The following is a 15,000-nucleotide window of genomic DNA, read 5'->3' as shown; positions in this document are numbered from 1 at the left end:
CGTGCGTGCGTGTGTATGTGTGTCAGTGTGTATCAGGTGTGTATTTTGTGTATGTGTGTCACGGGGGGTGTGTGTGTGTGTGTGTGTGTGTGTGTGTGTGTGTGTGTGTGTGTGTGCGCGCGCGCGTGCCTGTTCGTCCGTCCGTGTCTGTGTATGTGTTACTGTGATTCTATGGCATTCACAATCACTCAAAACCGAATATGTCAGACGCGGAGCACTTGCGCTTTGTTGACTTTTGCATTTGTGGGTGTGGCCTCACTTCTTCTGGGGAATTGTGTTCCTGGAAAACTGTTCCAAAAACTGCGCACAAGACTGAGTCTCGCACTGGCTGAATACCAAATTGCTCGCAAACTCAAAGCTGTCAGCATTTCTGCGGTGTCACTATTTGCGACGTGTTGGTCTAGATTGTGTGTGAATTATTTTCCAATATCGCATGTCACCAAACGTTTTCCCTTGATAAGCTCCCTTTGTCAGCGCTCGGTTTCGATTTACAAATTACATTCAACCTGTTGACTCGGCTGGTGGTTTGCAGGTCAGTGTCTCTTGGTATTGATTGTTTCTTTTCTTTTTGGGAGTGTTAACGATCAATATTTAAGGACACAGATGACTTTAAAGTCGTCTCTTCGATTAGAAATATGATAAATATCGTGCATTTCAATGACTTAAAATGTTATGAATCAGGAAACTGAACATTAGTGATAATAATAATGATGATAACAATTATTATTATTATTATTATTATAAACGATGATAGTCATATGATAACGATTTGGTAATGACCTCAGATCATGTTGTATTTTTTTGTTTGTTTTTTTTATTTGATAATTCATTGCTTATAGTTAGCCTATTAGTTGATGTTATTGTCAATTAATTTTGTCATGATACATTTGCTTTGTTCCTAAAAAAATAAAATAAAATAAATAGAGAGAGAGGGGTGGGGTGGGGGTGGGGGGTAATTTCTTTCCATTCCATCTATCATTATATATCTAAGTTGCTTCACTCAGCCTTGAAATAGTTGAATGCATCTGCTTTGTGCTGAGACACCATAATTCTATTGGCTGAAATTGGCAATAAATTATTATTATTATGATGTTGTTTTTTCAATTTGTTTAAAAGATTACATATTTTGTTGCAAACTGAATACACATTATATATGTTACTAGAAATGAAATTAATTGTTATCTCAAACCACTGATGCAATGCTAAATATACTGTATAGTATATAACTTATATATAATGATTGCATACTTTTTCTCATGCAGTTTGCGCAATGTCATACAATTCCAGTTACAGTTATTCCTTGGATTTGTTTATTTTATTTATTTATATGAATTGGTAATTAGGTATTTATTTATCTATTGTTTTTAATAGTTTATTGTGTTTGGATCTTAAGTCTTTTCATTGTTTGTCAAATGAAGTTATTTATTCACTTAGTTAATCAGTTATCAAGTAATTAATTTATTTATCCATACAGTCATTTTACCATGCCTGTTTCTTACTAGAGCACAGCAGTGAATTGATTTTGTGGGGAAGTAATTGTGTGTTCCTGTGTGTGGGTAGGTTGATATAGGGGTGAAGGGGTCTTTAATAGAAATTTCAAGAAAGTCAGTATGCTCCCTTGACATTATAATATATTGTGAGAATCTAATTTTTTTTATTGAATCTGATACTTTTTTTGTTTTTTTTTCTTATTTTAAGGTACTGGATGGGAGTTTGCACAATGGAAGGGGAGGGGGAGGAGGGGAAGTGGAGAGAGAGAGAGAAGGGGAGGAGCTGGTTCTGAGGGGGAGAGGAAAGGGGCATTTCTAGTGTGTGTGTGTGTGTGTGTGTGTGTTATGACGTAGGACTTGTCATAAAAAAAGAAAAAAAAAACAACAAAAAAACCCAACTTAGACTTACTCTGCTGAAAAAAAGTTTCGGAAGAAATCATTGCAATACAATGTCAGAAAAAAAGGGGAAAAAAAAAGAAGAAAAAAAGCCAACGATTGTTTAAATTTTCTTGTTGGAAGAGGCTTTCTGTGTAATTTATTTCATGCAGCCATGACAATTTGGTTTTAAAACTTAAGTAATGTTGCAAAGATGAGCAACATAGTCTGATCTATCCTGAGGTTTAATACCAGAAAAATACTATCATCATTTATGTTGTGTTTCATATAGTTTGTGTTCTGTTTTTGATAGTTATGTTATCTTAATTGTTTATGTTTAATTTTGGTGTAAAATACTACTGCTGTTCTATAATACCCTCCATGCCCCAAAAGGGGTGAAAGAATTAAATATTCTTGATTCTTGATTCTTGTGTCTATGTCTGTGTCTTAATTTACAAACTTTCTCAACTTTATCAGCCTCATTTTATTTGTATATATTTATTTTTTACACATGTTAAACACTGATTTAATTACACATACATAATCAGCTTCATTTTATTTGTATATATTTATTTTTTACACACGTTAAACACTGACTTTCTGTACAGGTCTGTATGGACAATAAACCAGTCTGGAGTCTTGAAATACATTATATATTTTGCTGAAATGAAAGTGCACATAAAATTATGTCCGTACAGCATGTAAATAAATATATATGTATGCAAACAAAGCAAACATGTATACATGGAGAATGTACTGCTCAAAGGCAGACTTTTGAACATGATACTTTTGATACTTCTTACAAGTCTAGGTAGTCTAGGTACGTAACCTTATCAGGTTTGTGAACCACAAGAACAAATTTTGATAATCTGCCTACCATTTTATGGACTAATGAGCTTTTGAACTTCTCTTGGTGATGTGTGTGTGTGTGTAGGTTGGTTGGTTTGCTTGTTTATGTTGGGTGTCCTTGATGTATGTGTATTAATCTTAATGTATATAATGTATACATAACCTTGTAATTGTTGTAAAGAAATTTGTTTGCTTGTATGTGTGCACATACTTGTTTGTGTCAGGTGACTACATGGTGGGGTAAATAAATAAAATCATGAAAATGGAATACATACACGTTAAATGTTACATATTATTGAGAGAGGGGAGAGAGAGAGAGAGAGAGAGTATGTGTTTGTGTGTGCACATGACTGAAACCTAATTAAATGACACTGGAAACAAATGATGAGCGCCCACTGGCAGATCTGTCAGCTCTACCAAGGTAGGCAGCCTGTTGTGCAAATGACTGTTTGTAAAGCGCTTAGAGCTTGGTCTCTGACTGAGGATAGGTGCTGTACAAGTATTGATATTGATCTATCTAAATGCCACAAGCTCCCTGCCAGGAACAGTGAAAAGTGTGAGTGTCAGTCTGCAGTATCATTGTTCAAGAAATTTCAAAGTTGGAGCTGTTATTGGAGTATTTGTAAATTGAAACTGATACATGATCGAGTAGTCATGTGCAGTGATATTGATAACACATTTTTTTTTTTTTTTTAAAGACAGTATAGAGCTAGAAACACTTCTTTTTTTTTTTTTCTTTTTTTTTTCGCAATCCTGTGGATATACAGGTGGAAAGAAAACACAACAACAATGCAGCCAATAGATATGCATGTTGCTAACTTACTGATCATGTTCACAAAAAAAGCAAACTAAAGTAAGTTTTTTATTAGTTAAAGTATAATGTGGAGTGATGGCCTAGAGGTAACGCTTACGCCTTGGAAGTGAGAAAATCTGAGCGCGCTGGATCGAATCACGGCTCAGCCACCGATATTTTCTCCCCCTCAACTAGACCTTGAGTGGTGGTCTGGACGCTAGTCATTCGGACGAGGCAATAAACCGAGGTCCCGTGTGCAGCATGCACTTAGCGCACGTAAGGAACCCACGGCATCAAAACGGTTGTTCCTGGCAAAATTCTGAAGAAAAATCCACTTCAGTAGGAAAAACAAATAAAACAGCATGCAGAAAATTTTTTTTTTAAAATGGGTGGTGCTGTAGTGTAGTGACACGCTCTTCCTGGGGAGAGCAGCCCAAATTTCACACAGAGAAATCTGTTGTGATAAAAAGAAATACAAATACAAATACAAATAAGAAAAGACAGAGAGTACATGCATGTATCCAAGTCATAAATTTGCAAATAAATGTTAGTAACGGTGTTCTAATTGCTGTAGTCACCGAGTCAGGATCCACATGCAAGATCAACATTGCAATGCCAGCAGCATGAATGACACAGTATTAACATTTATTAGTTGAAATGTCTCACTTTTGATAATTGAAACAAGGAACCTAATAGGAGCAAATGAAGTCGTCCATGTTTTTTTTCGTGAGCAGATATTTGTAATAGGGCAAGTTAGCAGAAAATGCACGTTAGTCTGAAGCTAAACATTAAAATTCATCAGTGCTTTATTTTATGTTGCCTCCTCTGCTGTTCTGATGGTCATGGTCGGACATGACTGAACGTCACAGATATGATGTGCAGGTAACTTCAGTGTGTGGAGGTGGCGTGTGGAGAGACGATGGCAATGGTGTTCAAGTGGTCACAGATAGAGAAAGTCTTACAGTATGAGGGTCTGTTGGACAAGCTCGGTCACTGCTACGACTTCCCCACAGAGGTGCGGCAATACCTACATGAGTGGCTGGAGGAACAACAATGGTGAGACAGCTTTGTGTGTGTGTGTGTGTGTGTGTGTGTGTGTGTGTGTGTGTGTGTGCTTTAACTTCCCCACAAAGGTGTGGCAATGCCTGCATGTGTGGCTGGAGGAACGACAATCGTGAGATAACTCTCTGAGTGTGTGTGTGTGTGTGTGTGCTATAACTTCCCCACAGAGGTGTGGCAATGCCTGCATGTGTGGCTGGAGGAACGACAATCGTGAGATAACTCTCTGAGTGTGTGTGTGTGTGTGTGTGTGTGTGTGTGTGTGTGCTATAACTTCCCCACAAAGGTGTGGCAATGCCTGCATGTGTGGCTGGAGGAACGACAATCGTGAGATAACTCTCTGAGTGTGTGTGTGTGTGTGTGTGTGTGTGTGCTTTAACTTCCCCACAGAGGTGTGGCAATACCTGCATGAGTGGCTGGAGGAACAACAATGGTGAGACAGCTTTCTGTGTGTGTGTGTGTGTGTGTGTGTGTGTGTGTGTGTGTTATCACTTCCCCATGAAGGTGTAACAATACCTGCATGTGTGGCTGGAGGAACAACAATCGTGAGACAGCTTTCTGTGTGTGTGTGTGTGTGTGTGTGTGTGTGTGTGTGTGTGTGTGTGTGTGTTATCACTTCCCCATGAAGGTGTAACAATACCTGCATGTGTGGCTGGAACAGTGGAAGAGCAGCAATGGTGATTTCAGTTTCAGTTGCTCAACAGAAACAGTGAAACAGTGCAGATGATGGGGCAACCCCAGAATAAAATGAAATAAAATAAAATACAATGAAATACCAGTGTTATTCTGATTCTGAAGTGATGTCAATGTAATTTTATGTGATCTCTTTTAATATGGAGACATGTGTTGTTAATACATAAGGTGTTCATAGATGTGTCAATGTAAACTGGATTGTAACCGTATGAATATATTATGTGATCTTTCGATTACTTAATTAAACACATACATGTCTTTCAAATGCATATGTTACGTTTGATTTGTGAGCATGGGAAACATGACTACATGTGACATTCTCTTTGGAGATAATTAATTTAACTTGACACATATACACTGACATGCTTTCTATGGAATCACATGATTAATTATCAGTAATTTGTTTGTTGATAATTAGTGATTGACCCGTTGTTGTCTGGAAATGACATTGGACCCATGGTTGTCAGGAAGTGAAATGGTTTCCTGTCTCTATGGCAGGCATCACCTGGATCCATAGGAAATGATAGTGGAGTGATGGCCTAGAGGTAACGCTTCCGCCTAGGAAGCGAGAGAATCTGAGCGCGCTGGTTCAAATCACGGCTCAGCCACCGATATTTTCTCCCCCTCCACTAGACTTTGAGTGGTGGTCTGGACGCTAGTCATTCAGATGAGGCGATAAACCGAGGTCCCGTGTGCAGCATGCACTTAGCATGTGCAAAAGAACCCACGGCAACAAAAGGGTTGTTCCTGGCAAAATTCTGAAGAAAAATCCACTTCAATAGGAAAAACAAATAAAACTGCACACAGGAAAAAATACCAAACAATGGGCGGCGCTGTAGTGTAGCGACATCCTCTCCCTGGGGAGAGCAGCCCGAATTTCACAAAGAGAAATCTGTTGTGATAAAAAGCAATACAAATATACATACAAATATTGGACGTATGGTTGTCAAGAAATGAAACTGGACCTGTGGTTGTCTGGAAATGAAATGATTTCCTGTTTCTTTGGCAGGTATCTCCTTGACACATGGTTGTCAGGAAATGGAATTGGACCCATAGTCGTCAGGAAATGAAATGATCTTCTGTCTCTGGACCCATAGTTGTCAGGAAATGAAATGATCTTCTGTCTCTGGACCCATAGTAATCAGGAAATGAAATGATTAGTCTCTGGACCCATAGTTGTCAGGAAATGAAATGATTAGTCTCTGGACCCATAGTTGTCAGGAAATGAAATGATTAGTCTCTGGACCCATAGTTGTCAGGAAATGAAATGATCTTCTGTCTCTGGACCCATAGTTGTCAGGAAATGAAATGATTAGTCTCTGGACCCATAGTTGTCAGGAAATGAAATGATTAGTCTCTGGACCCATAGTTGTCAGGAAATGAAATGATTAGTCTCTGGACCTATAGTTGTCAGGAAATGAAATGATCTGTCTCTGGACCCATAGTTGTCAGGAAATGAAATGATTAGTCTCTGGACCCATAGTTGTCAGGAAATGAAATGATCTTCTGTCTCTGGACCCATAGTTGTCAGGAAATGAAATGATCTTCTGTCTCTGGACCCATAGTTGTCAGGAAATGAAATGATTAGTCTCTGGACCCATAGTTGTCAGGAAATGAAATGATTAGTCTCTGGACCCATAGTTGTCAGGAAATGAAATGATCTTCTGTCTCTGGACCCATAGTTGTCAGGAAATGAAATGATCTTCTGTCTCTGGACCCATAGTTGTCAGGAAATGAAATGATTAGTCTCTGGACCCATAGTTGTCAGGAAATGAAATGATGTGTCTCTGGACCCATAGTTGTCAGGAAATGAAATGATTAGTCTCTGGACCCATAGTTGTCAGGAAATGAAATGATGTGTCTCTGGACCCATAGTTGTCAGGAAATGAAATGATTAGTCTCTGGACCCATAGTTGTCAGGAAATGAAATGATTAGTCTCTGGACCTATAGTTGTCAGGAAATGAAATGACTTCCTGTCTCTGGACCCATAGTTGTCAGGAAATGAAATGATCAGTCTCTGGACCCATAGTTGTCAGGAAATGAAATGATCTGTCTCTGGACCCGTAGTTGTCAGGAAATGAAATGATCTGTCTCTGGACCCATAGTTGTCAAGGAATGAAATGATCTTCTGTCTCTGGACCCATAGTTGTCAGGAAACGAAATGATGAGTCTCTGGACCCGTAGTTGTCAGGAAATGAAATGATCTGTCTCTGGACCCATAGTTGTCAGGAAATGAAATGATTAGTCTCTGGACCCATAGTTGTCAGGAAATGAAATGATCTTCTGTCTCTGGACCCATAGTTGTCAGGAAATGAAATGACTTCCTGTCTCTGGACCCATAGTTGTCAGGAAAGGAAATGATTAGTCTCTGGACTCATAGTTGTCAGGAAATGAAATGATTAGTCTCTGGACCCATAGTTGTCAGGAAAGGAAATGATTAGTCTCTGGACTCATAGTTGTCAGGAAATGAAATGATCTGTCTCTACACCCATAGTTGTCAGGAAATGAAATGATTAGTCTCTGGACCCATAGTTGTCAGGAAATGAAATCATCTGTCTCTGGACCCATAGTTGTCAGGGAATGAAATGATTAGTCTGTGGACCCATAGTTGTCAGGAAATGAAATGATCTTCTGTCTCTCCCTCAGGCACCTGCTGGACCCCGACAACCGCGCCCATGAGCCCAGGGCTCAGGAGCTGCTGCAGAAGACCATCGCTAACCTGCACCGCAAGTATCAGGAGTTGAACGGCATCAACTACGTGCTTCATCGCACACGTCTGATGGATGCCGCCACCACCTTTCAGGTGTGTCTTTGTTATTGGCATTGTTGTTGTTACGGCATCATCTACGTGCTTCATCGCACACGTCTGATGGACGCTGCCGCCACCTTCAGGTGTCTTTGTTATTGGCATTGTTGTTGTTACTGTATCATCTACGTGCTTCAGCACACACGTCTGATGGACTGTGTGTGTGTGTGTGTGTGTGTGTACATGTGTGTGTGTGAGTGTGTGTGTGTTTGAGTATATGTGTGTGCATGCGTGTGTGTGTGTGTTTGTGAGTGTGTGTGTGTGTGTGTTTGTATGTGTGTGTGTTTGCATGTGTGTGTGAATGTGTGTGTGTGCATGCGTGTGTGTGTGCGTGTGTGTGTGTGTGTGTTCTTTAGTTTAGTGTCTTTTCACTATTAGTGATGTTAGTGATGATTAAAAAAAAAAAAAAAAAAAAAAAGTAGGGTGGGTTGCAGAGAGGTGGCTAAGAAGAATGGACTGAGAAGTCAGGAGTATCAGTATCAGTAGATCAAGGAGGCATCACTGCATTCGGTCAAAGCCAAGCAGATGCCTGACCAGCAGCATAACCCAACGCGCTTTGTCAGGCCTTGAGAAAAAAAAAACAACAGGATAATACAGAAAAGGTAGAAAACTCCTAAGAAATGCTTAAGTATGTGTGTATGTGTGTGTGTGTGTGTGTGTGTGTGTGTGTGTGTGTGTGTGTGCAGAACAAGTACAGCAATTGCCCCTGTGAGTTTGTGAGAATGATGAAACAGTCCTTGGAGAAAGAGTCCTGGCTGCTGGAGAAGATACAGGTGAGCGGGGAAAAGATTGTGTGTGTGTGTGTGTGTGTGTGTGTGTGTGTGTGTGTGTGTGTGTGTGTGTGTGTGTGCTTGTATGTGTGAGTTTGTGTGTGTGTGTGTGTGTGTGTGTGCTTGTATGTGTGAGTTTGTGTGTGTGTGTTTGTGTGTGTTTGTATGTGTGTGTGTTTGTGTGTGTGGGTGTGTGTGCTTGTATGTGTGAGTTTGTGTGTTTGTGTGTGTGTGTGAGTGTGTTTGTATGTGTGTGTGTTTGTGTGTGTGGGTGTGTGTGTGCTTGTATGTGTGAGTTTGTGTGTTTGTGTGTGTGTGTGTGTGTGTGTGTGTGTGCGTGTGTGTGAGTAAAAGATAACAAAGAATAAAAAAAACAACAACAACACAATCTGCATCATTTCACCATCCCCCACAGCCCCCCCCCCCGCCCCCCACTTTCCCTCCCCTCCCCTCCCCACCCTCCATCCATAACTTATGCAACTTACCAAGTAATCTCTTTCCTTTTTGAGAACCATGTATTATGTACGACAGCTTAGGTATTTTACTGCTATACGTCGAATGTGTGTAAGCGTGTGTGTGTGTGGGTGTGCCTCTGTGTGTGTGTGTGTGTGTGTGTGTGTGTGTGTGTGGTCTCAGCATTTAACCCCTCCAACCCTGGGGAGTCCATCTCCTCGCCAGGCATTCATGTAGTGCTCATTCTTGCAGAATACTGAAGAAAATTAATTCCTTTTTTTTTATGTGGTTACTTCTGTGGCAGTTTCGGTTTCCTTTTCTCAAGGAGGTGTCACTGTGTTCAGACAAATCCTCATAAGCTACAACCACATCTGCTAGGCAGATGCCTGACCAGCAGCATAACTAAACGCACTTAGTCAGGCTTTGAGTGCATGCGTATATATATATGCACCTATCAGAGTGGATTTCTTCAGCTTGATTTTACCAGAGGACAACACTCTTGTTGCCATGGGTTCTTCTTCACTGCGTGCTGCACACGTGACCTTGGTTTATTGTCTCATCCGAACAACTGGACGCTCAGTTCAATTTTTGAGTCAAACTTGGGAGAAAGGGCAAGAGCTGGATTGGAACCCAGACCCTCACAAACTCTTTACTGGCAGATGAGTGTCTAAACCATTCTGCCAGCTTCCTCCAAACTTTTATCCATGTGTAGAACCGTGAAGATTGTTTTAATGAGTCACATTTGATGTTGGAGCAGTGTATGGGAGCAAGGGTCAGTGAGTCAAAGTGGTTGGCAAAATGGTTAGTGTCACGGACTGACGGCTGGGAGGACGCAGGTTCGAATCCCAGCGGAAGTGGGTTTTTCGGCCCGTGGCCGGCTCCTACCCAGAGTTCAGTGTGCTGTGGGCTTAAATTGAGGAGACTGGGACCACACAGTTGAGTGCCATCCACTTCAAGGATGCGTCTTTGGGTGTGTTGCTCTAATTGCCTGACCAACACTGCAAGTGTCTGTATCTCTCAGGCCTGGTTAACGCCGGGATATCATTATGACAGGAAGCGTAGAGTACAGCCTTGTCACGCAGTCCCAAACCAAAATGGACCTCCATAGCAACATCGTCATCGTCATCCTCCTTCTCCTTCATCATCATCAGTATAAAAAAACAGCCTCAGAGTCTGTGGCCTTTCATGCCCTGCTCTCATGGTGACCGCAGTTTCGATACCCCTCCATTTCCGTGCTTGGGATGAGTCCTGTCAATGTTGTCAGTGTTGGCAGATTCATGGGGGCTGCTCTCCCGACTGTCTGGGCTACAGTTTGATGACAGTGCAGAGTGTCTTGCCCAAGTTAAATCCCCACTCTCTTGGCCAAGAGGGTTTTAGAACAGTTAGCATTTTGGGATGGTTCCTAAAGGCCAACTAGCTGCCAAAGCTGCAGCACTAAGAGGCAGCTATATATTTCATGGAAAAAAAGACTGAAAGAAAACAAGCAATAACAAAACCGAACAGTTTGGCCATTTATAATGCTACATATCTATCTTTGATAACGCAACAGAATATTGCACAAAAAACAATCCTGGAAATGACAAGTACAAATATGCTGCTGCTGATGACATTGATTTAGATAAAAAACCAAAACAAAAAAACAACCCCCCCCCCCCCACCCCCCACATGAAAACAATTCAATACTTCATGAAATTCCATGAAATAGTGATATAAAAATTCAACAGAAACGTATAGAATTGTGGGTTACTATTTTAGAAAGCGCCCAAGCGTCGGCAGGCAGGGGAGACCAGCAGCCCTGAGACGTCCGGCGTCAAACAGCCCAGACACGGCTGTAGTCCCTCTGTCTCTCCGCTACACAGCTCCCTTCACGAGGACGCAAAGGTAGAACAGAACAGGTTTCAATTTCACTTTCACTTTCACTTTCTCAGGAAGGTGTCACCGCTTTCAGACAAATCTACGCTGCAGCAAATTTGTGCAAAAATGGTCTCTTTATATATGTTTAGTATAAGATTAAGCTGCATAATGACACCATAGAACTATGTTATTGAATATGTACTGTTCTGCTTACATTACATTGTTGTGGACTTTCCAGTGTTTAGAACATCATTATGTCTTTACCATGTACTTTTTAATGCACAGAGTATGTAAATTTTGTATCTGTAAACCTTTGTCTAAATAAAAAAAAAAAAATGTTGGGAAGAAGAAAAAAATCTATATATGCTGCACCACATCTGCTAGGCAGATGCCTGACCAGCAGCATAACCCAAAACGCTTAGTCAGGCCTTGAATGCATGCATGCATGTTATGTGATGGCCCAGAGGTAACGCATCCGCCTAGGAAGTGAGAGAATCTAGAAAAATTCTCTTCGATTGGAAAACATACCAAAAAAAAAAAAAAAAAAAAAAAAAAAAAAAATCTGCAGGCAGGAAAAAATACAAAAAAATGGGTGGCACTCTCAGTGTAGCAACGCACTCTCCCTGGGGAGAGAAGCCGGAATTTGGCACAGAGAAATCTGTTGTGACAAAAAGGAGTGATACAGTACAATATTATATTTGTGTAGCTATCAGAACAAAAGAAAGAAAGAAATCATCATCTCAGAAGCAAATGCAAGTCATGAAACAATATACAGGTATTTAAGAAATGGAATTCATCTCCAGTAGCGTCTCACATATTACATAATCTTTTTTTCTCTTGAAATGTTTGTAAATCTTCCTCATTCAATATTCAAATTGTTTGTGTTTATTCAGAGTTTGCAAAGAGCTTGTTTGTGAGCAGGATTACTGTTATCAGTTAGATAATTCTCTATTTGATGATCATTGCTTCTGGTTTTGTTGTACATGTCCAATCTGCTGTATTTGGTTTTTCTGTTTCCAAAATTGTGTGTGTGTGTGTGTGTGTGTGTGTGTGTGTGATTGGGAAAGGGTGTTGGTGGTGTGCAGTAGATGAATTGCTTGGCTTGGATGTTTCCTTTTGACTTGAAAGGGAGTTTATAATAATAATAATAATAATGATAAGAAGAAGATGAAGAAGAACATAAATATGAATTTGAGTAAAAACAACAAAAATAAGAATAATTTGATTTATATTGCACCTCTACACTTGGCTTACGTCAGAGATTGAAACAAGCTTACAGCTGGGCCCACAGCAAAGTGAGAGCTGTATGATCAATGGTTTCTCCACTGCAGTGGGAGTCCATTTACAGCTTAATCTTTTGTGAAGGGCTGTGACTCTAAAACTTGCAGGGAAGATTGCACTAGCTCTTAGTGCTGCAGCCTTGGGGGCTAGCAGGCCTTTGGGGACCATCCCAACGCCGACTGTCCTAAAGCCCTCTTGGCTGAGAGAGTGGGGGACATGGGCAAGACACTCTCCACGAAAATCAAATTCAAGCCTAGATAGTCTGGACATAAGTCGCCTCCTCTCTGCTGTTCTGATTGTCTTAGACAGGCATGATTGGCTACCATGCTTTTCCATGTAAAAGATGCTGTACAGTGTAAAAATGTGGTGTGTAAGACATGCGTTTAGAATTAGAACTGCAACTTACAGTACATGCACAGCTGTGCACAGACGTCCAACCCAACATTCAAACGCTAATTTGTGTACATTTGTACACACTCAAAACACTCCAGACACAGCGCTGTTCTGGATGCTTAGTTTTGTTATCTTCACGTTTTTAATTTTTCTTCAGCAACCACTTTTTTTTCCCCCCCGAATCCTGTCTTCATCCCACTGCAGCCATGACCAAACTGAACAGAGTGTGGAAAAGTAACATCCGATTCTCCACAAAATTCAAACTCTACAAAGCCCTGGTAGTCTCCATTGTACTGTATGGTTGCAAGGCATGGACACTGACAGCCGAAACTGAACGGAAGATCCAGGCCTTTGAGAACAAATGCCTGAGAAAGCTCCTTCAAATTCCCTGGATCAAGCACAGGACCAATGAACATGTACGGAGCAGAATTGAGAACCTTGCTGGACCTCAGGAACCTCTCCATTCAACTGGGAAGAGACACAAGCTGATATGGTTTGGACACAACACTCGACACACCAGCTTGTCCAAAACAGTCATGCAAGGCACCATCGAGGGCGGGAGAAGAAGAGGAAGACAGCGGAAGAACTGGCATGAGAACATCAAACAATGGACCGGACTCCACACACGTGAGCTGCTGCCAGCGGCTGCCGAGGTGGAGAAGGGAGGTTGCGTCTGCGGTCCTCAGGCTTCCCCCAATGACTACTTTGTAGTTATGGGCCTGAGGTTGAGGTCTTCATCCCATCCTCTCATTACTTTTTGGGGGGGATGTGTAAAAAAAAAAAAAAAAAAAAAAAAAAAATCTAAATGACATGGCACTGTGGCAGAATGGACAAAGCCTTGGAGTTCTGATCCAGTGTTCGCCGGTGATCAGGGTTCGAGGCCCTGTTTCGGCATGGTGGTGTGTCCTTGTGAAGGGCAGGTTACTCTGATTTTCCTTTCTCCACCCAGGTGTGAGTGGGTACCTGACCACTTATGTCTTACTCTAGGCAGTGAAATATAATGATAAATCATGTGCTGCTGTCTTAGACAGTGGAATTTCAGCAATGAGTCATATTTTGTATGATAGTTGTGTCCGACTAGACCATCAGAACAGCACTGGAGGCACCTGCTATCCTGACTATATAGGCTAGAATTTGATCATAGTGGAGAGTGTCTTGCCCACATTATACCCCCACTCCCTCAGCCAAGAGGTTTTTAGGACAGTCAGTGTTGGGATGGTTCCCAAAGGCCAACTTGAGCCCCCAAGATTGCAGCACTAAGTGCCAGTGCAATTTTGCCTCCTAGTTTGAGAGTCATAGTCCTTCACAAAAGACTAAACTGTAAATGACTTCCCATTGCAATGGAGAAACCATTGATCATACAGCTCTCACTTTGCTGTTGGCTCAGCTGTAAACTTATGTCAATCTGTGATATAAGCTGAACGTTGGCATGGCAGGCCTAATGAGTCATATGAAATATGGTGATAAGTTGCATGCTGATGTCTTCCTCTAGGCAGTGAAATTTCAGTAATAAGTCATATGAAACATGGTGATAAGTCACATGCTGGTGTCTTCAACAGGACGGTATGGAGGCGCAGATGGTGAAATCGGAGCCTTCTGTCATGAAGGAGGGGATACCTGAGATGCTACATAAAATTCAGGCTGCCAAACAGGTGTGTTTTTCCTTCTTTTTTTCCCTTTTTTTTCTTTTTCTTTCTTTGCTTCCCTATCGTCTGCGCTGTTTTGGCAGCATTACCCCCATGCCGCTCATTCTGAGTCGCTCAAACACAGACGCCCCTGGGTTCGTTTGTTGTGGTTCCATTGTCACCAGTTCACAGGGAACCATTGGTGTTTGGTCGTCAGGAGGCCACACACTAGAGGAGACCCTGCACTGGAGCTGAGTCACTTCAGTGATGTTCTCTAGTGCCTGTTCTGATGTAACATACTGTGTATGCACATACTGTACTGCACATACTGCGTGTGTGGCACTGCAGTGGTAGTGACACGATGCGTTCACAGGTGTTTTCAGCAATCTTTATTCTGATGTACCAGTTACTTTAGAACCTATCTCATTTACCAGATATTGCATTTATTTAAATACTGAACCTGCCACATAAGAATTCATAATGATTTTATAGAAGCATTTCTTGTTCTGATATTGTGTTTCTTAATATTCATGTTATTTTACAAAGTGTGCGTGTGTT

At 41.2% G+C, this 15,000-nt stretch overlaps 1 protein-coding gene across 1 annotated transcript in view; it reads left to right on the top strand.

The window, feature by feature from the left end:
• Nucleotides 1-297: 297 nt before the first annotated feature.
• Nucleotides 298-15,000, top strand: part of LOC143291743 (signal transducer and activator of transcription 5B-like) — a 54,450-nt gene continuing 39,747 nt past the window's right edge. The window contains exons 1-6 of the mRNA XM_076601810.1: nucleotides 298-532; nucleotides 4,390-4,563; nucleotides 7,907-8,063; nucleotides 8,753-8,839; nucleotides 11,045-11,170; nucleotides 14,377-14,469. Coding sequence (XP_076457925.1) covers nucleotides 4,427-4,563; nucleotides 7,907-8,063; nucleotides 8,753-8,839; nucleotides 11,045-11,170; nucleotides 14,377-14,469 — 600 coding nt within the window. The 5' untranslated portion in view covers nucleotides 298-532; nucleotides 4,390-4,426. The remainder of the gene's footprint in view (nucleotides 533-4,389; nucleotides 4,564-7,906; nucleotides 8,064-8,752; nucleotides 8,840-11,044; nucleotides 11,171-14,376; nucleotides 14,470-15,000) is intronic.

This window comes from Babylonia areolata, chromosome 17 (genome assembly GCF_041734735.1).
Source record: "Babylonia areolata isolate BAREFJ2019XMU chromosome 17, ASM4173473v1, whole genome shotgun sequence".
Classification (NCBI taxonomy): domain Eukaryota; kingdom Metazoa; phylum Mollusca; class Gastropoda; order Neogastropoda; family Buccinidae; genus Babylonia; species Babylonia areolata.
Note: the sequence above shows the minus strand (reverse complement) of the source record. Positions and strands in the feature narration are given on the sequence as shown.